Below are 23412 nucleotides of genomic sequence, written 5' to 3' on the forward strand. Positions count from 1 at the left end.
GTTTTTGCAAACTTTAATATTGGGATGACAGTTCACAAGTGGTGGTTGATGGACTGTTAACAGTAGGCAGGCAGCGCTCTGTTGGACATGCTGAGGTTTCCAGAGCGCTGCGGGGAGAAGCCGGGCGGTGTAGCATTTGTCTGTTACCATGGAAACAGGGTTTCCCGGGCCATCACGTGATCCCCTCTCCTAGCAACAATGTAACGTCTTCAACCCTCACGTCACATCCGTCAACAAACAGGCCGAGTTGAGGAGCTGCAGCTCCGGCCAGGGGGAGGGGCAGGAAGAGCAGATACTGACTCCGAGCAGCCGGCAGAACATTGGCGGCTCCTCAACCTTCTCACCGCCAGGGTAAGAGCAGCAGGAGCTCAGGCTGAGTCCGCCGGCCCAATGGACTGGACGAGTCCCCGAAGGCAGGAATAGCTGAGAGAGCCCCCGCCAAACCTGAAGTGACAACCGGAGCCCCCTTAAAATCCGGAGTGACAACCTGTAAACTGGGAGCCCCCTTTAAACCTGGAGGGATAACCGGACACCACCACCCCCCCTTAAACCTGGAATGACAACCGGAGCCCCCTTAAAATCCGGAGTGACAACCTGTAAACTGGGAGCCCCCTTTAAACCTGGAGGGATAACCGGACACCCTCCCCCCTTAATCCTGGAGTGACAACCGGAACCCCCCCTTAAACCTGGAGTGACAACCGGAACCCCCCCTTAAACCTGGAGTGACAACCGGAACCCCCCCTTAAACCTGGAGTGACAACCGGAACCCCCCCTTAAACCTGGAGTGACAACCGGAACCCCCCCTTAAACCTGGAGTGACAACCGGAACCCCCCCCTTAAACCTGGAGTGACAACCGGAACCCCCCCTTAAACCTGGAGTGACAACCGGACTCCCCCTTAAACCTGGAGTGACAACCGGACTCCCCCTTAAACCTGGAGTGACAACCGGAGCCCCCTTAAACCTGGAGTGACAACCGGAGCCCCCTTAAACCTGGAGTGACAACCGGACTCCCCCTTAAACCTGGAGTGTCAACTGGAGCCCCCTTAAACCCGGAGTCCAAGTATTGTTTCTGTCCAGCTGCCCGAACCCGGATCTGGGTCTCTATCGGTGCTGCTGTTCTCACTCTAACCCGGGACTGCACAGTTAAAGTAACTCCTAAAACCAGGATAAAAACAAAAAACTGCAGATGCTGGAAATCCAAAACAAAAACGAAAACAGAATTACCTGGAAAAACTCAGCAGGTCTGGCAGCATCGACAGATTCTGTCGAAGGGTCATGAGGACTCGAAACGTCAACTTCTCTTCTCCGCCGATGCTGCCAGACCTGCTGAGTTTTTCCAGGTAATTCTCCTAAAACCAGGAGTTTGTTCAGGGAGGCGATATGTTTGCAACACCGCCCCCCCCCCCCCCCCACGTAGTCTCGGGTTAGTTAGTGCTTGAATTTTCTCCAACCCTTGCCCTGTCTATGGAGATGCTGGTGTGTGTGTTTTTTTTCCTTGTTGTGGTCGCTCTGATCACATGAGAGCCTACATGACGTGGAAAGAGGAGCTTTAAAAGCCAGCATCAACTCTGCAAAGCCGCCCATCTATGGCCGTGTTATTATACCGAGTGCAGGAAGCAGCCTCTCGAGAGCCGGCATTGCATTCCCTTCAATGACCTTTCTCATTCCTCGGGCTACTCCAGGATTTTCAGCTGCAATTCCGGTTTGCCTCCTTTATTGAAACAGCCTTTGTAGCAGTTTGTGTTTACACGGGTACTTGCCTAAGCTGCAGCTTTCTGAAGTTGAATTTTTGAGTTTCAACCATAAAGGTCATGCATGACTGAGTGAAAGTAATTATCTAACGGCCGGAAGAGTGTTAAGTGTATATTTCTTAAATACGGTATATAGTTTGTACTTAAAACCAGGAGGTGCTCATTTGTGCTAAAAACAAAAAACTGCGGGTTGTGCTATGTTATTCGAATTTCAGTAAAGTGTTGGAATGGACATGTACATTGTGTTAAAACTAAGTGTGTTTTTCAGATTGAGCATAGGATACTAGGCGGAGGGGCGTTGGTGGTGGTGGGAGTTATCGGTACCCATTTTAATGTCAGACATTATGTCCTTAGGAAGTCATAACAGATACAAAACTATCATGTTTATTATCCAAAGTGTCTTGTAATTGCACCTTCCTGCCAGTGGCTGCACTCTAGCACTTTCACTAGGAGGAGGGTCCAATTGCAGAATGACATTTGCATAGGCAGTTAAATATGTAAACATAATCTATAAGAGAAAATGAGAGAGAGTGCGTGCCGATGCAAGACGTTTAATTTGACTATCCTAGTTCAGTTTCTACAGCATGGATTCAGTGCTATTAAATCAACTGTAGAGAGTAATAAACAAACACTTAAATCAGATAATTCTGCAGTTGAAATGACTAGAGGTGAAATGTCCAGTGAGAAGATTGGCATACAGAAAGACTCTTTAGAAGTTGTGTTGGGGTATTTATGGGCAAGTGAGATTTGAATTGTAGTTTAAGCATGCTTAGAAATATACTCCCAGGGTATCCCTTTTTAATTAGGTTTGATCTTTTATCACCTCCATATAAAGTCTATTGCCCTGAACTGTTGTCACTTTTAAACTGAGACATGGAATGCCCTGTCTCACAGTCACCTCTTAAAAGATAGGGAGAACTATCAGTGGTTGGCCCATAAAACCAGAAAGATTCCAAGTTTGATTCCTGATTTCTGCTGAAATAACTGAGTTCAGTGGGGCTGCAGTAAAGATCATACATTAGCCTCCATGCCCATGGGTAGCCAGGAAAGGATTGGCAGGGTCCTGTTTCTGATTGATGTTCAATGACCCTATTTGGAAATGTACAGATCTCAGTGGAGGACACAGTGAGACATAGTTATAATGCCTCCATGTGCCTTCATTGAATTGTGGGTACAATCTGGTTTGCGCTGATGCTTTCATGGTGAAATAGGGTGCTGATATTCACTGCCAAGATTCATGCATGACTGGTGTTTGTGGAGCTGTACCACAGTACTTGAAATTAGGGGAAATTTAGTACTGAGAATAATGTTTGACAACAGAAAATGTACAAGCCTCTCATTAAAATCTAGTTCTGATTGAGACTGTCAATTGAGGCAACATATGATAGACACAGAGATAAAACACTACTATGATAGACACTACTGTTAAATTGTTTTGGTATACCTAAAAAGAAAACAAAAAACCTTGCTTTTATGTAGCACTTTTTTATGATCACATGATGTCTCAAAGTGCTTTTCAGCCAATTAATTACTTTTGGAATGCTATAATGTCAGAAACACTTCAGACAGTTTGTGCACAGCAAACTCCCACAAAAAGCAATGTGATACTAACTGAATAATCTATTTTTGTTTTGTCGGTTGAGAGATAAATATTGTCCAGGACATCAGGAATAATTCTCCTGCTCATCCTTGAAATATTGCCATGGGATCGTCTATGTTCACCTGAGAGATGTTTTAATGTCTCATTGAAAACTCACTCCATCAGTACTGTTCTGGAGTGTCAGCTTACATATTTTTGCTGAAGTTCTGGAGTGTGATTTGAACCCACTAACTTCTGACTTAGAGGCGAATGTGCTGCTAACTGACACATAGCTGCCACAATTTAATCTAACTGGTGACTATGTCCAATCATGAATTAAGCTCTACATGAATATGGTGTATTTAAGATCCTCCTGGCTACTTCACTTTTCATGTTTTCAAGAGACTTTCAAATCCTACCCACAATTTTAACTTATTGGAACTGATTGAGTGGTAGCTTTATTTCTCCAGTCCACACCTAGAATACTGCATATAATTTTGGTCTCCTTATATAAGAAGGGATATATTTGCATTGGAGGAAGTTCAGAGTATGTTCATTAGGTTGAGTCTTAGGATGAAGGGATTGTCTCACAAGGTCGATCAGATTGGGCCTATACTTATTGAAGTTTAGAAGAATGAGAGGTGATCTAATTGAAACATGATTCTGAGGGAGTCTGACAGGGTAGATACCGAGATGATGTTTCCCTGCATGGTGGAATCTAGGTCTGAGTGGCATAATTTCAGAATAAGGGATCTCCCATTTAAGACAGAGATGAGGAGGAATTTATTCTCTGGTTGTATATCTTTGCAAATCACTAGCCCGAAGACCTGTGGGGACTGGTTTCATAAAATATTTTCGAGGCTAAGATAGACAGATTCTTGAATTATAGGAGAATTCGAGGATTATGGGGAATAGACCAAAGTGGAGTTGAGGCCAAGCTCTGATTAGCCATGATTTTATTGAACTGCAGAGCAAGCTTAAGGGACTGTAGGGCTTCCTCCTACTCTAATTTATTATGTTCTTATGTTGTATTCTCTATGGTCAAATGTAACAAAGGTAAATTCTGTAAGTTTTGATTTTTTTCATTTAAAAGCTTGTAGGTTTGATCAATTTTTCATTTATTTTTAAGGTGCACTTCAATTCATACACTTGAGTGATTTGTGATCCTGTTGTAAAGCTACTAAACTTGAAAGGTAAGCAATATTTTCATTTTGGAGGGAAAAGGAGTAACAGACTGGTATTAGCAAAGTAACTGTTATTTCTACATTGGGTGAACCTTCCACTACTGAGCAGATAAATCATAGAATAGTCCCAGCACAGGGGCCATTCAGCTTGTTGAGTCCTTGCCAGCTTTCTGCAAGAGCAATTTAGCCAGTCCCACCCACCTCCCTTTCCCTATGGCCTGCATTTTTTGTTTGACTTCAGATGGTCATCCAATTCCCTTTTGAAAACTCTGATTAAATCTACCTCTGCTCCATAGACAGTGCACTCCAGGCCCTAATCACTTGATGTGTAAAAATAAATAAATAAATTAAATTTTCCTCATCCTGTTTGGCTCTTTCAGATCCAAATCAAAAACAGGAGTTAGGGTTATTGGAAGGTTCTTGACCCTGGGGCTCGGTGTTCTAATAAAGAATGTGGGAACTGATGAATCCTGCTTTCACTCCACCATCCCTGTTCACCACATGCTCTCTTATTAACTGTGTGTCATGGATCCCTTTTCAGTTCTGACATTCTGCTGCTTGCTTTCCTGTGTTGCTCTCTAGTCCCATCTCTAATCGTCTAAGATGGGACAAGTACCATCAGTCACAAACCCATTGTGGGGAAAAGAAGAGCTGTGATGCTTGAATCATGCTGACAACAGAGCTCACTATTCTGCCCCACTCTATGCATCTGAGAAGCAAACGTACAAGTACTTAAAAAAAAGACTAATGTATACTAGAATAAAATGGGAGAAAGGCTGAAACTTACAAATGGCAAGAGCGAGAATAGCTTCACTTTCACTCCTACAGCCTCTTTTTCACAGATTAAGTTTTTCTTTCTATCATGTTATTAGATTTTGCTAATATTACCTGGGACTGCTGTTGCTCAGAGATGAGATAATGTGAGACTCCTGGGTGGGGAGGGCATCTTGTGGTGTAGAGATGAGGAGAGAGCAAGCACCATGCTGTAAATAAAGATTAACAGAGAGGGGAGAGAGGTTTTTTTATTCATTAATGATACATGGGCATCACTTTAATGCCAGCAGCTATTACCCATCCTTAATTGGTGCACTCTGTGTAGTGTTGTAAACTATTGCAGTAAGAGATGCTGTGTTTCTTTTACATGAGTGTTACCTTGGAAGGCCAATTTGTTTTGTCAAGAAAAGTACAGTTTTAACTTTCTTATACTTTTGCCCCTCTTTGACTTGGTAACTTGTGATAATTTTTCTGCAATGCTGCACGCTTGCTTGTATACTGATCTAGTTTACTCGGGCTTTATTTTGTTTAGATTTGGAGGTCGACTAACTCCCTGCACCTGGTAGGAGATTGCTAGTTTTTGGCTGAGGAACATACAATGACACTTGGCGTTTTTGTCGCTATCATTTTGTTAGGCTGGTCTATTATTTCAAATGCTTATCATTTCTTTTACAAAATCCCAATTAAATGTGTTAAAGATGAATCCAAAAAGCGCATGAGTAGTTTTCAATAATGGATTTCTATGTTAGTAAATTTTGTTTTTACAGTGAGAAGATGCCTTTCAGTAATGAGAAACATTCCTTGAATGATGAATCATTAAACAGTGACACTGAATCTTGCGAGCGATCAGATAGTGTCAACTCTTCCAGTGACTATGAATATGCTCGACAAAGCTTCAGTAGTGATTCTTCTAGCAAACCCAGCTCTCCAGCCTGTAGGTCTTTTTAGCTCATTGTTTTTTAAAAAAAAGTTACATTATCTATCACAAAGTATCTTTTGTATCTGAAGCCATCATACCACCACCTAGTTTGGTTGCACGCAACCTTCTTTATTGTGCTATACAAGAAGCACCTAACGTTTGGCTTAAGTACAACTGAGTGGTGTCCGTTTACCAATATATTTTAAAATATGTTCAAACGCATTAGATTAATACAGTATCTACATGGATTCTAAACAACCCAGTTGGATTGGATGTTCATATGTTCTAGCCATTGGACCACACTATTGCATTAATTAGTCTACATTGTTTTGAATTATATTGAATTTGAGTTTTGGCTTGTTTGTCATTAAAATGCCAGCTGGGGTTAAAATATTCCATGGCTGGGTTAAAGGAACAGTGAGGTTACTAATATTAACCTTTTTCGAGCATTTGCTTACATCAGAAATTTTCCCCACTTGCTTCATCCCAATATAGGTCACCAAACCAAGAACCTGAATGCAAAGGCAAAATACTCTGGATGCTGGAAATTAGAGTGTAAACAGAAAATGCTGGAAATACTGAACACATCAAGCAGCATCTATGAAGAGAGGAACAAAGCTAATGTTTCAGGTTGATTCTCTTTCATCAAAACTGCATGAATGATGAAAGGTCATTGACCTGAAAAGTGAACACTGTTTTTCTCTCCATAGATGCTGCTTGATGTGCTGAGTATTTCCAACATTTTTCAGTTTTTATTTCAAGAAGCTGAATGCTTGTTTATCACTGAACAGCATTCACAGTCCAATTGCAACATTACAGACTGTAACATCATAATGAAGGTAACCCATCAGTTTCTTTGTCTGTCTAAAATGATTTGATTCTCCCTTATCTCTTGGTGGGGAGGTGATACTCTTCTGAGTAAACCTGTTTCCATCTGTTTCAGATGAAGTTACATTGTTTCATAGTTTGCCATTGTGAGATTTGAACTCTTGATACTCTTTTGAGTAAACCTGTTTCCATCTGTTTCAGATGAAGTTACATTGTTTCATAGTTTGCCATTGTGAGATTTGAACTCTTGATCTTGGGGTTACAAACCCAGTACCATAACCGCTTGGCTATTCAGGCCAAGCTCGGTGGGGAGGTGATGGTGCCTTCTGCAGAGCAGTGCTTATTGAAGACACCTGCATGAGTCCATGCACATGGTTAATGACGTCCACCTCATTATTGATACCACTAGGTGTATTTACCTAAAGTCCACCTGTATAGGCTTGAAGTAAAATGGAGCTTGTTTTATTGTGGCCTAATGTTTATGTCCTCCTGAGGATGTCATGCATCTAATTAGCATTTCCCCACAAGAAAAGACCAGTTTCCCATTCAAGGTCAGAATGCTGCATTCCAATAAAGGCCTCAGAAGTACCAAGGGCTGCTGCTGTAATTTCTTCTAGATATCGAGAGAATTACTGTGTTCCTGTACAGTGAATTTGAGAATAATCATCAGTGATCAGACTTACTTTTAAGCCAAATTGGCAGTAGAAGGTTAATTTTCAGTTAAGTTTTTTTTTATTCAATACAATTTCTTTGGACTTTGGCAATATTGGCCGGGATTTTCCGGCTCCGTTGCGGGCGGGACCTGTCGTGGGCGAGGTGGCACCCCAGCCGGAAGTCCATTGACTTGCAGCGGGACCGGAAGATCCCGGTGGTGAGCAGGTACAGAAAATCCTGCCCATTGCCTGGAGATTAAAGGCCTGGGTTATTTAAAGCATGAAGTTGAAATCAGTAGAGAAATAAAGAACTCAGAGTAAACATAGGGTGAGGGAGGAGATTCAGAAGTCAGGGCTAATTCTTTAGATTGAAACGCTGTCTTCTCAATGCTCCTAAAGGTATATACATCATACCTTCTGAAGCTGAAGTTTAAATGTTGAATGATAGTGCCCAATCTCTTAAGTGATTAATTCATTTTCCTCTTGCTCATGGCTATCCAAAATTTCCACATTTTTCAGCATAAACCAAATACAAAATGAAGTGCCTTCTATTTCAGTTCGAGATGCCTAAACTTCAATTTTAGGGGAGTATTATATACAATGCTGGTATGATATTTGTTTCTCATATCAGTGTAGCCTTATGGTCCTTTTGAACAATATTAATTTTGTCTAATTGAAAGCAGTCTTCTGACATGGATAGCTAGCAATTAGGGACTGTTATTTCTTAATACTCATTTAACTTGGGACTCTGCCAGTAGATCCCATCCCATCATTGATGGGATTCAGATTCCTTTTCTAAAAGTAAAAGGATGATACCTTTAACTTGTTCTGCTAGCCAGCCTCCTAATTTACTTCATTAGATAAGGAAGGTGAGCATTTAGGCGTAAGTATATAATGGTCATTGCTGAGTCTTGAGTGGGAATAGAGTTTTGGGAAACTGGGGAACATGTGAAGAGTAAAGATCTATCTGTGGAATAGTGAATGTGGTAGTTGCCACATAGGAAAATTTTAGCATGTAGTTTTGGAAGAACAAAACAATCTAAGCTTGAATTTTGGCCACACTTTCCTCCCCACCCAACTTTAATGGTAAGTACTAAATTGTAGATGTTACCAAGCGGAGTAAGACGTCTTTTCCTACACAAATAGTAATTATGAACAGATGCATATTTCAACTGAAGATTTCCCTGAGTATGAGTCGCCAAAGCTATTTTTGTTTTTGTCACTCCAGCAAGTCCGCCTAAAATGGTTTCTTTTGACGACCTGATGGAGACTGCAAAAGGATTGTCAAATATGACTCTGGCTCATGAAATAGTCATGAATAGCAACTTTCAAATGAAACAAATTGACCTTCCTCCACAAAGGTAAGAAAAGTTACCAAGTTTCAGTGAGTTGGGATAATGAGTATATAAACTTATTCATCTTGTTTTATCCACTTGTGTTGTAATTCAGGTGGTGTAGGATGAGGATTAGTTATGTTCAAGGTTTGGTCTGCCCACCTTGCCAATATTGATTCAGCTCTTCACATGCAGCTGATTTTGAGTGTTAGGCGCAGCTCACAATGTTTCTTAGTGGTTGTACCACCTATTCATTTGCACTATACTCTGTTTCAACACAGAAAATCAGGTTCTATTTTGAATTTTAAAGATGCCAATATGAAAGTGCTATCAAACTTCACTGCACTGTTTCTAATTTTGTTCTCTAAAATGTCAAGAAAATTACACATGGAAAGTGGGAGGGCAGGGAAGTGGGTCTGGAGAAAACAAAATGAGTTTTTTTTTTCAGTTAACCCAAGCCTAATTTAAGATGGAAATGCATTTCTATTCATGGGAGAAGAACGGCATTTAGGTTGCTCTATCTGCTTTATAATTTATCATGTAAGCCCTGGATTATGACACATCATTTAAATGATGGAGCATTGGACTCCCAGTCAAAAGGGCCAGATTCACATTTTGGCTTTAAAGGTTAATGTTACTTCAGGTTAGGTGAAAGAATAAACAATTTTAAATGTGAAGTACATCCAACACTGAAGAATATATCTTACTTTAAAATCTTCTAACGTTGAGGTGATACTTTCAATCCAGATATAAGTTAGCAGAGATGATACATGCCTCAGAAAGGGCAAGAGTTTGGAGGTAGCAGTCCATTCCCACAAGTGTGGGTCTCGTGCAACCAACTCCAAGTGTAAAAAGCTGCAACACGCTAAAACTGGTGGGTTAATGCCTCACTAAAATGTACTGTATCTGCCTGGTAACCAAGTTTAGGCACCCATATCCATTTCACCCTCCGCTTGCTACTGACTGCACAAGACACACACTAGTGTCACCTGGAAGTGTAGCCCTAGTACAATGTAAAATATCAAGTGGAATTTCTTCTAAAAAAATGTGTGCCAGTTTTAAAGCAGTTATTTTGAGATCTACTTAAATTTGAGATCCTTGAATGGTAAACATGTTGATGATTTTTAAGTACTGCTCTCCTGAGGATGTCATGCATTCTAATGGATCCTGTTTTCATTTTTATTAACTTTACTTTTTAAGAGGATTGAGTGCAAACCTTTTAAACCTAACAGCCTGTATTACAATAACAGTTTGATTTTGGTTTAGCTTTCTCTATGATGCAATTCAGCTAAAAACCAAGCTTGAATATATATTTTGGGTTTATTTTCTGTCTTTGAAAATAATGCTCAGATTAGCAAGCTCTCAAAATAGTGACCGTGTTATAATTTGATCCAAAAGTATTAAAAATGCAAATACCTGTTTTGAGCTTAAAATTTCTCTTTTTTTAATCTCTTGAGTTGAAGTTCAGTTCAGACCATCCACATCAACAATGTCACAACGAGGGCTGGGTAGAGGCTGGGTATCCCTGATGAGTGGCCCATCTGCTGACCTCCCACAACCTCTTCACCATGTACAAGGTATAAGCTAGGAGTGTGTTGGAATACTCATCACTTGCTGAGATGGGTGAGACCAGAACAACACTCGAAGCTTGATACAATCCACGACAAATGCTTGATCAGTGTCTCTGTCACTGCACCCAATATTCAGCTCTCACCAGCAGCGCACCGGCTGCAGTATGTAAAGCAGCTACTCAATGGGATTACTTTGACAGAACCTCCCAGCCCTGCGTTTCTTCTACCATGAATCTCAATATCATATACCAACAACATCATGGGAACACCAGCACTCTCAAGTTCTCTTGCTTCTTCTAAGTGATATTCAACATTGAGGAGTACAGATTCACCCTGAGGAGCATGGGAAGGGTTGGGAGGTGGGTGGTGATGGTGGCAGGGTTGTGACTGGCTATAAGTCCTAATCAGCAGGCGGTTTCCCTGGTGCCTTTGATTTGAAGCTGTGAAACTTCATGGGTCCAGAGTATACGTTGAGGGTTCCTACCAATCTGTATAACACTGACCTCACCTTGTCTATACTGCCAATGGAGGAGTATATCTCCTGGACTCTAGCATTGACTGATGGGTACGTGTTTAAGACATCAGGCTGCTGCTTGACTAGTCAGAGTCAGTTCTCCAAACTTGCACACCAGTTCCTAGATGTTAGTGATCAGATCTTTGCAGAGTCATATTCTGGATTGCTACTGGTGAAATAGTGGATGGATCTCTCTTTGTGTTCTATAGAAATTGTTTTACAGCTGAGTGACATTGACTGCCAATTGCATATTGTGGGACTGGATGCATGTGTAGCTCAGATCAGTTAAATGTGACAGGTTCTCTTCCCAGGTTGCTTTCATGGTCATTTTTACTGGGGCTGGATTTATTACCAAATTTATTACATATGCAATTTGTCATGGTGCAAATTTGAGGTGGTGACCTCTACATTGCTAGTCCAGTATCAAAGCTAATGCACTACCCAAATGTGTGTTCCTACAGGAACTAGTTGAGAACATTAATAACAGGAGGGTTTGGTACATTGGAGTTCAATGCTTCTCTGGTGTCATTCCTTTTTATAGAAGCTTACAGAAGCAATTATTCCTTGGTACTGAGCCAGCAGACACCAAGGATTAAATGTCTCTTCTTTCTAATGACCTTTCTGGGCTTAAACAGTAGATAAACATAGTTCATCCTCTGCAACATTCTTGAGATACATGGCTGGTTGCCTGCCTGTGAGACCACAATCAACAGAATTAAATGAGTAACTAGGACTTTCCTCCCTGCTGAAGAATTGGGTGGCATTTTTCCCCCTACAGTCTTTTTTAACGTTTATGTGCCACTGATGAAATTGAGAGGACTGCTGCCAAGATTATTGGGTCCAGTCAAAAAGAGGATGAATTGATTATATTGTTGGTGTGGAATAATCCATAGACTTGTGTATGTTTAATTGTTCTTCCCTCCATCTCCTGTAGCGGCTTCTCCTTAAGCCACTGTACAGTCACTAGGGTGCCCCAAGATTACAGACGTATAGCCATACTAATATACCACTCAATAATCTATATAATGGACATTCACTTTGTTTTTACTTTACATAGGGGACGCACTCATTACTATTATCTACCAATCTTAAAGTCATTCCAGTAAACACTAGGTCTGACTGGCTTTTCAAAAATCTATGAGAAGGAAAATACTACAGATGCTGGAAACACTTAACAGGTCAGGCAGCAATGATGGAGAGGGGAAAGTAAGGTGAACATTCCAGATCCATGACTTTAGGTATTGAAAAGTCATTGACCTGAAGTAACCATACCTTCCAGCCGGCTCTATAGATAATGCCTGACATATTTATTGTTTCAAGCATTTTTTGTTTTTAGAAATTGATGTTAGCTTTGAATTGTTGCATTTATTTCTGGTAAATTGCTTTCATTTCTCCCTTTATAAAACCTGTTTTTGGTTCCTTTTTTTAAAATTCATGACATTTTGATAGACCAAGAACCATAGAAAAGTTATGGTTCGGAAAGAGGACTTTCAGCCCATCATGTCTGCGCCAGACAAAAGTGAACAAAAGAAACCAGCCACTCGTATTTAATCCCACTTTCCAGCACCTGGTCCATAGCCTTGCAGGTTACAGCACTTCAGGTGCCTTTTAAATGAGTTGAGCATTTCAGCCTTAACCACCAATTTAGTCAGGCGCCCACTACCCTCTGGGTGAAAAAGGTTTTCCTCATGCCCCCTCTAATTCTTCTACCAACCATCTTGAACCTATGCCCCCTGGTAATTGACCTCTTAGCTAGTGGAAACGGGTCTTTCCTGTCTAGGCCCCTTATAACATTCTATACCTCAATTAGGTCACCCCTCAGCTGCCTCTTTTCTAAGGAAAATAACCCTAGTCTATCCAATTTTTCCTCATAGTTGCAATTTTCCAGCCCTGGCAACATTCTTACAAATCTCCTCTGTACACTCTCCAGAATAATTATGTCCTTCCTGTAATGCAGTGACCAGAACTGTACACAGAGTGCAACTGTGGCCTAACCAGCATTTTGTATGGTTCCAGCATTACATCCCTGCTTTTGTATTCAGTACCTCATCCAATAAGGGAAAGCATTCCATATGCTTTCTTTACCATATTATCTACCAGTCCTGCCACCTTCAGGGACCTGTGGGCATGCACTCCAAGGTCTCTCACTTCCTCAACCCCTCAATATTCTCCCATGTATTGAGTATTCCCTTGCTTTGTTTGCCCTCCCCAAGTGCATTACCTCTTTTGCAGATTGAATTCCATTTGCCACCTTTCTGCCCACTGAACCAAACCATTCTGGAGACAACATCTATCCTCTTCCCTATCGACTACACGGCCAGTTTTTGTCATCTGCAAATTTCCCAATCATGCCACCCACATTTAAGCCCAAATCATTAATATATGCAACAAACAGCAAGGGCCCCAATACTGAGCCCTGTGGAGTGCCCCTGGTAACTGCTTTCCATTCTCAACAGCATCCATCGACTGTTACCCTTTGTTTCCTGTCACTGAGCCAATTGTGGATCCAACTTGCTACCTTCCTCTATATCCCATAAGATCTCACTTTTTTGACTAATCTGCCATGTGTGACCTTGTCAAATGCCTTACTAAAGTCCACGTAGACAACATCCACTGTGCTACCCTTATCAGTCCTCCTTGTTGCTTCCCCAAAAAATTCTATTAAGTTAGTAAGGCACAATCTTCTAACAAAACCATGCTGACTATTCCTAATTAATCAGTGCCTTTCCAAGTGTCCATTTATTCTGTGTTTCAGAATTGATTCCAATAATTTGCCCACCACCAAAGGCCAGAAAATTATAGGCCAATCCCTTGCACCATTTTTAAATAATGGTGCAATGTTTACAGACCCCCAATCCTCTAGTACCTTGCCTATATGTAGTGTGGGTTGGAAAATGATCCTCGTAGCATCTGTTATTTCCTCCCTGACTTCCTTTAACAACCTGGGATACAATCCATCTGGCCATGGTGATTCATCCACCTTCAAGGATGTCAGTCACTCCAGTATTTCCTCTCTCACTGTGCTTATTGTATCTAATATTTCACAATCCTCCTCTTTAACTAGAATGTGTGCGTTATCCCTCTCCTTAGTGAAGACAGAGACAAAGTACTCATTGAGAATGCTGCCCACATCTTCAGCATCAATGCACGTGTTACCATGTATAATGAGTAGGATCAAACTTCTGAGTCTTAAAACTACAACGTAATAATCTCTGAATTGCTACCTGAGCCACGAGAAAGTTGGCATAGTTAAATAAGATCAGACAGTTGAACGCATGTCTCAAAGATTAATGTAGGAGAGATGGGGTTTCCATTTATGGGGCACTGGCACCAGTACTGGGAAAAGATTAGTGCTGTACCACAGGGATAGTCTTAACCTGAACTGATTATAAGATCTTTTACAAGTATAGAAAAAGGAAGAGAGTAGCTAAAGTAAACATTGTTCCCTTAGAAGCAGAGACAAGGAGAAATTATGTGGAATGAGTAAATGGCAAAGACATTGAACAAATATTTAATGTCTGGCTTTACAGTAGAAGACAGAAGTTACATACAGAAATAGAGGATAACCTAGGGACTAATAAGAGTGAGGAAATTAAAGTAAAATTAATATTGGCAGAGAAAAAGTACTGGAGAAATTCGAGGGACTAAAATCCAACAAATCCTCAGGACCTGATGGTCTAAAAGAGATAGCAGATCCACAATCTCTGCAACTATGATTTTCCAAAGTTCCCTAGGTTCTGGCATGGTCCCAGGAGATTGGAGTTAGCAAATGTAACACCACTATTCAAGAAAGGAGGGAGAGAGAAAATGGGGAACTACAGGCCAGTTAGCCTGACAATCATCAGGAAAGAAAAACAAAAAATGCTGGAAAAACTCAGGTCTGACAGCATCTGTGGAGAGAAAGACAGAGTCAATGTTTCGGATCCGTATGACTCTTCAGAGCTCTCTCCACAGATGCTGTCAGACCTGCTGAGTTTTTCCAGCATTTTTTTTGTTTCAGATTTCCAGCATCCACAGTATTTTGCCTTAATCATCAGGAAAGTACTGAAATCTGTTAAGGAAGTCTTACACCATGCTTTTCTAAGTGCATTGTTAATTAAAGCAAGTCAATGTGATTTTTACGAAGGGGAAATCCTGTTTGACAAATTTATTAGCATTTTTTTTGATGATGTAACTAGTAGGGTTTTTTTTTATTCATTCATGGGATATGGGTTTCTCTGGCTGGGCTAGTATTTATTGCCCATCCCTAGTTGCCCTTGAGAAGGTGGTGGTGAGCTAAATTCTTGAACAGCTGCAGTCCATGTGGTATAGAGGTATAGGTACACCCACAGTGCTGTTTGACCCAGTGACAGTGCAGGAACGAGATATATTTCCAAGTCAGTATGGCAAGTGACTTGGAGGGGAACTTCCAGGTGATGGTGTTCCCATCTATCTGCTGCCCTTGTCCTTCTAGATGGTAGTGGTCCTGGATTTGGAAGGTGCTGTCTAAGGATCCTTGGTGAATTCCTGCAGTGCATCTTGTAGATGGTGCACACTGTTGCCACTGTGGAGGAAGTGAATGTTTGTGGATGTGTTTCTAACCAAGTGGGCTGCTTTGTCTGGGATAGCTAAAGGGAAACCAGTAGATGTAGTATATACTTTGATTTCCAAAAGGAATTCATTAAGCTGCCATACTAAAGATGAATGCTCATGGATGATTATATAGACATGGATGGAGTATTGGCAAATGGATAGGAAGCAGAGAGTGGAGATAAATGGGGCATTTTTCAAGTTGGCAGGCTGTGACTAGTGGAGTGCTGCACGGATCAGTGCTGGGGCCTCAGCTATTTACAATCTGTTAGTGATTTAGACAAGGAGAGCAATGTATCTAAGCTATAGTACAATGCTAGGCGGAAATGTCACTTATGAAGAGGGCACAGGTTGCAAAGAGATATAGACAGGTTAAATGGTGGCAGTTGGAGTATAATGTGAGGAAGTGTGAAGTTATTCACTTTGGTCATAAAAATAGAAAAGCAAAACGTTTGTTTTTAAAAGGCTTGAAACTTGTAAATGTTGACGTTCAGAGAGATTTGGGTGTACTCATACAAAAGTTAGCATGCAGATATAGCATGCAATTAGGAAAGCAAATGGCATACTGGTCTTTATTGCAAGAGATTGGAGTACACGAATAAAAAATGTTTCACTACGTGTGTGCAAGGTTCTGGTGAGACCACACCTGGAATTCTTTGTGCAATTTTGGCTTCCATATTTAAGGAAGGATACACTTGCATTGAAGGCAGTACAGTGAAGGTTCACTAGATTGGTCCCTGGGGTGAGAAGGTTGTTCTACAAGGAGAGGCGTTTTTTTGTTCATTCACAGGATGTGGGCATCGCTGGTCAGGCCAGCATTTATTACTCGTCCCTAGTTCAGAGGGCATTTAACAGGGACGAGTAGAGTTACAACAGCCTAGCAAATTAAAACAATTCCAATATAATGAGTTCCAAAAATATTTTCCTCCTTAATCCACTTAACCCAATATTATTCATGCCAGACCCAAATTGTAAAAGTTGATTTTGTAACTAAGGAGAATTCATAATCACATAAGGAGGAAAATATTTTTGGAACTCATTATATTGGAATTGTTTTAATTTGCTAGGCTGTTGTAACTCTACTTGTCCCTGTTACCAGCGTGAAGTTCTGCAAAACCTGTATCCTGTCAAAGATGGAATGCTGCAGACAAGCCCATTTGCATCTTGGCACAATACAGTTCAAAGCAACTCTAATTTGTGGTTGTGATAAGTATATCCAGTTGAGCACAGTGAATCTAGGTTATCCAAGATATTATGACTACACTGGAAGAGTTATTGAGCAATGTCATGCCCAGTAAAGATATATTTCTAACTTTCAAGATATGGATGTTATTCAATGTGGACTTTTCTTAGTTAACTTCAAAAAGAGGGCAATGTGCTACAAAGATGACCGCCGAGGGTCAGGTGACCTTTTGTGATTTCTGCACAGGCAAAGAATTAACTTAGGTCTCTGGAATGTTCTTAAAATGTAAATGATCATGAGTGCCTTCCCTTGAAAAGATATTCAAAATGCAAAACCACTTGCAAATTTACACCTCTTATTGATTAGGTATTAACAGAAACTCAAAATCGATAGCCCCCAGACTGTGTCTGCGAGCTTGACAATTAACAAAGAGAAGTGCAGAGAAACCAGTTTATCAAAAGCAGGTGTGATCAGCCACCATTCATCCCCCACTGTGTAGCAATGGCTTCTAACTTTGAATCCTTTGTCTGGACAATAGAAATATTGATCATGTGGTCACATGATTACAACTGACCTTAGATAACAAATGTTATTACTCCAAGAATCAGCCAGAGACAGATCAGTCTGGAAACCAACAGGACAAAATTGAGTGGCATGGACAGAGTAGATAGGCAGAAGCTTTTTCCCAGGGTGGAAGAGTCAATTACTAGGGGACATAGATTTAAGGTGAGAGGAGAAAACTATAGAGGAGATGTGCGGGGCAAGTTTTTTTGTTACGCAGAGCGTAGTGAGTGTCTGGAATTTGCTGCCAGAGGAGGTGGTGGAAGCAGGTACGATAGTGGTGTTTAAGGGGCAGCTTGACAAATACATGAATAGGATGGATATGGACCCCGGAAGTGCAAAATGTTTTAGTTGACGGGCAATATGATCGACTCAGGCTTGGAGGGCTGAAGGGCCTGTTCCTGTGCTGTACTTTTCTTTGTTCTTTGTAAGAGTCAACCACATTGCTGTGGGTCTGGAGTCATATGTAGGCCAGACAAGGTAAGGACAGCAAATTTCCTTCCCTAAAGGACATTAGTGAACCAGATGGGTTCTTAGAACAATTGACAATGGTTTTATGGCCATCTTTAGACTCTTAGGCCAGGATTTTCCCCTCAGCGATTTGGGAGCGGGGCCCACTCGCCGAGGGGAAAATGACGCGAGAAGATGTCAGGAGGAACCTTTAAATTTTTAGGAAAGTGGGCAGACAGCGAAATCAGCTGTCTGCCCGCTGACCTGTCAATGGCCAATTGAGGCCATGGACAGGCTAATTAAGATAATTAAAGACCTGCCCGTCCAAGCTTAAGGCTGGCGGGCAGGCCAGGAGCCCCAGTAGGCTCCAGATTATTCATGAAACTTCATCCACTGGTGGGATGAAGTTTCATGTTCGTTTTTTAAAAAATTAATAAACTTTGTTTCTTATTAACATGTCCCATCTCGTATGACATTGTCACATGAGAGGGACATGTTAATAATTTTAATGTTTCTCTTTTTTGATTTTTCTTACCTGTCAGTAAACTCCCTGAGACAGCACTTTGCCTCAGGGAGCAGTGCGCTCTTTCACGCACATGCACAAAAGAGCGCACTTTGACAGATGGGGATTCCCTCCCCCCCTCCCCCCCCCCCCCAGAGGAAGCGCATAGCGCTTCCTGTCGGGAAGGCCGCTGGGTGGGCCTTAATTGGCCCGCCCACTCAACGGTGGCAGGCCCAGTTTCGGTGATGGGGGTCGGCTGTACGCCCGCCGCCGAGCTGGTGGGGCCCACCCGCCGTCTGAGGGCAAAATTCTGCCCTTAATTCTGGATTTTTTTGTTCAATTCACAATCCACCTTTTGCTGTAGCGGGATTCAAACCCAAGTCCCGAGAGCATTACCCTGGGTTTCTGGATTATTAGTCCAGTGACAATACCACTATGCCACTGCCTTCCCAGCAGACTGAGAAAATTGTGTCTACGTTCTCTGGAGTTTAGAAGAATGAGAGCCGATCTCACTGAAACATACAAGATTCTGAAGGGGTTTGAAAGGGTAGAAACTGATGCGTTGTTTTCTTTGGCTGGGGAACCTAGAACAAGGGGGCATAATTTCAGGATAAGGGGTCGATCATTAGGTCTGAGATGAGAAGGTTCTTCACCTTAAAAGGGTGTGACTCTTTGGAATTATCTACCTCAGCAGGTTGTGAATGCACCATCATTGAATATATTTAAGGCTAAGATATACAGATTTTTGCTCTTTCAGGAAATGAGGGATATGGGGAGCAGGCAGGAAAGTGGAGTTGAAGCCCATGATCATGTTGAATAGTGGACCAAGCTTGATGGGCCATGGGCCGTCTGGTCATTTCCTGTTATTTCTTACATTCTTAAAACTGTTGCTATTTTAAAAGAAATGCTTCAACTCTAATTTCCATACTACTCTTAGTTGAATTCCATTTTTGATGGCTGTCTAGTATTTAAGCACCCCATTTTTGATGGTTATTTTCTATTGTGTATGCGACTGTCCAATCTGGTACAAAGAGGGTGTTTGGATCTCTTAACACCCTCCAGCTATGATAATTATCTTACCACACTTAAACAATTTGGCTGTGGGCAGGGTATTTAAAACCACTTTTTCTCATCAATATTCTTCAGATCATTCCTGAAGGTCTGACTTGTGCTCGGGTGTTGTTTGTTCTGCAGTACCTTACCCAAATGGCCCATTGTGCACTTGATCTTGCACAGGTCAACAGACAACTTAACTGTGGGATGTGGCAGAAACCAAATGAGCTCAATTCTGTTCTCACTTGATATACATTTCTCGTAAAAGCCACTGGTTAATGATAGGAATTGGAACCCTGCCCCTTCTTCATGGGCACTGAAGTTAAGTAAAGTGCTCATACTGCCATTTTAATAAAGTTCAGCTTGGATCAGGGATTGAACCTTTCAACTTCTGTTGTAGTTGATTACAGATGACTAATGCCCAGAGGAGACTTGGTAGAAGAGAACTGCCTGAGAGTCTCGAGACTGAATTTGACTGACAATTAGGTGAAACTGTACATAATCCAAGAAAGTTAGTCAAGTGCCTGTTGAAGTTAATGGATGCCTTTTAAATAGTGCTATTCAAATATTGGATACGAGCCTGTGGAGCTGATTGCACTTTGTTTTTTAGTTTCTTCTTTAATAGCTATTGTGCCAAGTTTCTTCAAGTGGAAAAATGGCTTTTTTTTATTCTCTGCAATGTTAGCAGGCTTTGATGGACAGACTTTCTGTGTCACACTGTGAAAACTTGACTATGTGACTGACTCGTATAGAAAAGACATGCAGTATTGAACACCCTTTTTTATAAGGTAGCTATCATGATCTTTTCTAACTTATTTTTTGTAATCTTTCCTAGACAGATTGCATTTTGCTGCTTTCGTGGAGGTATTTTCTTCTTTCCAATTCTCCATTTGAAATTATTTTCTTTCCCACCTTTGTTCTAGCACCAAATCATTTTTCAGTTCTTCCTAGTTGTTGCAGCTGGGAAGTGGGGTAGTGCCCGCCCCTCCTCTTCCACCCACTACAACTGGTGATTTCCCAAGGGGTTACAACTTCAGTTCGCAGCTCTTCAGCAACGAGCAAAATTTGCTGTGGTTGTGCTGCCAGCCTTATTTACTGTTTGTAGTGTGCAGTGCACATGGATTGCATTCCAGTTCAGACGCAATCCAATTTATAGGTCAAAATCTCTCTTTATGTTGATTTCTAAAGTGCATGTTGAAACTATCCAATATTCTTCTACTACTTTAGCCCCAAAAGCATTTAGTGTACTATTGCATAATTTAAATGTAAGTTAAGTGTTAACTAATCCATCTTAGACCACTGATTTATTTTTTAAATACAGCTTACAAAGGAAAGTTAAAGAAATAGTTCACAAAGCATTCTGGGACTGCCTGGAGGCTCAGTTGAACCAGGATCCTCCTGAATACCATCATGCCCTTGTACTTTTGGGAGAAATTAAAGAGGTAAAAGAATGAATGCTTCAATATTACTTGTATTTTTTGAAACTGGGTTTCATCTGGGTTGTGTACATCACAACGGTTTTAGTCTTGTTTTTCTTAGTGTTTACCTTGTTCTGCTATTATCACATTCTGCTTTCTTAGCTTTATGCCGATATCAGCACCTTTATAAACTCTTACACTACCATTAACGCTCCCTTTGTCTTTTTGTCCATGACCATCAATCTCTCCTTTGTCCCCAACTATCGCTGGCCTTCTATCCAGCTTCACCTGCTCCACCCCTCTTAAACAGTAGCTCTGAAGAAGGGTCACATGGACTCAAAACATTAACTGTTTCTCTCTCCACAGATGCTGCTAAACCTGCTGAGTTTTTCCAGCATTTTCTGTTTTTGTTTCAGATTTCCAGCATAAGCATTATTTTGCTTTTATCATAAAATGTGTTGAAGTTTTCTGATTCTTTGCTCATGTTCTGCACTTTTCCCCTTAAAGCAACTCTTTACACACCCTAACTCCAGAATTATATCCACCACCCTAATAATTTGCGTTCAATTTTGTTTCTCTCTGACCCTCTTTTTGTCAGCAGTTTCCCATCAGACACAAACTGCAGCCAGCCTCCTTAGACAGCACCTTCCAAATCATGACTGCTACTATCTTGAAGGAGAAGGGAGCAGACACATGGAAACACCACCACCTGGAAGTTCCCATCCAAGTCACTCACCATCCTGACTTGGAAATATATTGCTGTTCCTTCACTGTTCCTGGGTCAAAATCCTGGAATTCCTTCTCTAACAGCACTGTGTGTGTACCTACACCACATGGACTGCAGCGGTTCAAGAAAGCAGCTTGCCACCACCTTCTCAAGGGCAATTAGGCATGGGCAATAAATGCTGGCCAGCCACTAACACCCACGTCCCATGAATGAATAAATAGTTTAGAGTTAAAACTGCACCCAATTAGTGCACTAGTCACCTTCATCGTGAGCTCTGCCTGAAGGAAGGTCCTTGGCTCATAGTTGTCTTTCCATTTCTTTTTATACTGTGCCAGTCTTTTCATTTGCCAATAAACTCCTTCAATTTTCAAGCCATCCAACATGGACATTCTCTTCCTTTTCGTGAATCTTATCTCCATAACATCTCTTACAAGTCCGTTTCCTCTTGATGTGTGCACTAGCAAAACTCACTCTCTCCCTATTACATTCAGCAAATTTCTTTGTTCATTCACTCACCGCAGCACTTCTTCAATTGTTACTTTTTCTGTCCAATTGGTCCTTTCCATTCCCGCCCCTCCAAACCCACATTTCAAAGCTATTTAGCAAGTTGGTCTCCTTTCCGTAAGGTCAAAACCTCATGAGCATACAGAAACACGCCTGATCAAGCTCTTTACAAGTTGTTTCTTGAGTTGTTTAATTAGCTTTCTGGTTTAGCAGCTGTTTCTTCTTATCAAATTCAGCCTTTCCCATTGCTATCCTTGTTCTTATTTCTTTGCACCTTGCATCTGGAGATATTATGCTTCCTAAATACTTGAATTCTTGAACCTGTCCTAGTTCTTTTCTTTCTATGAATAAATGAATATTTCATGGTGATTGAGGTATGCATCACTTTGACTTCGTCAATGTTCACTTTCATTCTAAAATTCATGCCTGCTGTTACTAATCTGTCTACTAGTTCTTGTAATTGGCACAGAAGGAGTATTACAAGCATTAACTGTTGTTATCATTCGCTCCACCCCCTAATGCTAGATTCTGCCTTCAAAAGCTTCTTTGATGATTGCCTCCACATAGACATTGAAGAGACTGGTGATAAACAACACCCTTTTGAACTCCTCTTCAAACTACATATGGTTCTGACTCCCCATTGCCCACTCTTACTGTTGCTGTTTGTCCCATGTATGGATTTCCTATGCGTCGTCTACCTCTTCAGTTTACTCCAATGTGTTTCAGCACTATTGGAGCCTAATCCAGTCATCCTGATAGAATGCTTTTCCAAAATCTTTAAACAAAACATATAATCCCTGTCCAAATTCTAAACTGTGTTTACTCTTTAATCTTATAATGCTGATTGCTTCTTTTGCTCCTCCTCCCTGGAATATAAACTCATCATCTCCGATGTAGTTCTGTACCTTCCCTCCCACTCTCTTTGTTACAATTCTCAACATAGCCTTCGATGCGTGGGCAATCAGACTAATTGTATGGAGGTCAGAACATCGACATGCCTTTGGCTTCTTTCTTACGGTGATCATTATTGTCTGCTGAAATCCTGATTCTTCTGATAAGTACAGCTTAGCAATCAACTCTGCAGGTATTTCATCTATTTCAGCCACTTTTCAGTTTTTATCTCACTTCCTGAAATCAACATTACTCTCTATTCTAGCTCGGTCATTTCAGGTTTTTCTGTTTTTTTTTTGCATATAGTTCTTCAGGATTTGTTAATAATAAGAATCTTCTTTACTCGGCATTGGTGTTGTTTTCAGTCCGTTATGCTGAGTGCCACTATTCTCCTTTGCTTTTGCATAAATAAGGTCTACCCTTCTGAGTTGATCCAATTCTTCAAA

General features: G+C 41.1%; 1 protein-coding gene across 7 annotated transcripts in view; it reads left to right on the forward strand.

The window, feature by feature from the left end:
• The first annotated feature begins 266 nt into the window (after positions 1-266).
• Positions 267-23412, forward strand: part of LOC121285947 (T-complex protein 11-like protein 2) — a 41795-nt gene continuing 18649 nt past the window's right edge. For 2 of the 7 annotated variants that reach the window (XM_041202914.1, XM_041202915.1), the window contains exons 1-5: positions 1443-1703; positions 4461-4524; positions 6057-6223; positions 8918-9050; positions 20748-20868. In XM_041202914.1, the coding sequence (XP_041058848.1) occupies positions 6064-6223; positions 8918-9050; positions 20748-20868 (414 nt within the window). In that variant the 5' untranslated portion in view covers positions 1443-1703; positions 4461-4524; positions 6057-6063. Of the gene's footprint in view, positions 352-1441; positions 1704-1733; positions 1831-4460; positions 4525-6056; positions 6224-6927; positions 7048-8917; positions 9051-20747; positions 20869-23412 lie in introns of those variants that run through there. The other 5 variants (XM_041202911.1, XR_005944847.1, XM_041202910.1 and 2 more) reach the window with 5 other exon arrangements.

The sequence above is a fragment of the Carcharodon carcharias genome, chromosome 13 (genome assembly GCF_017639515.1).
Source record: "Carcharodon carcharias isolate sCarCar2 chromosome 13, sCarCar2.pri, whole genome shotgun sequence".
NCBI classification, from domain to species: domain Eukaryota; kingdom Metazoa; phylum Chordata; class Chondrichthyes; order Lamniformes; family Lamnidae; genus Carcharodon; species Carcharodon carcharias.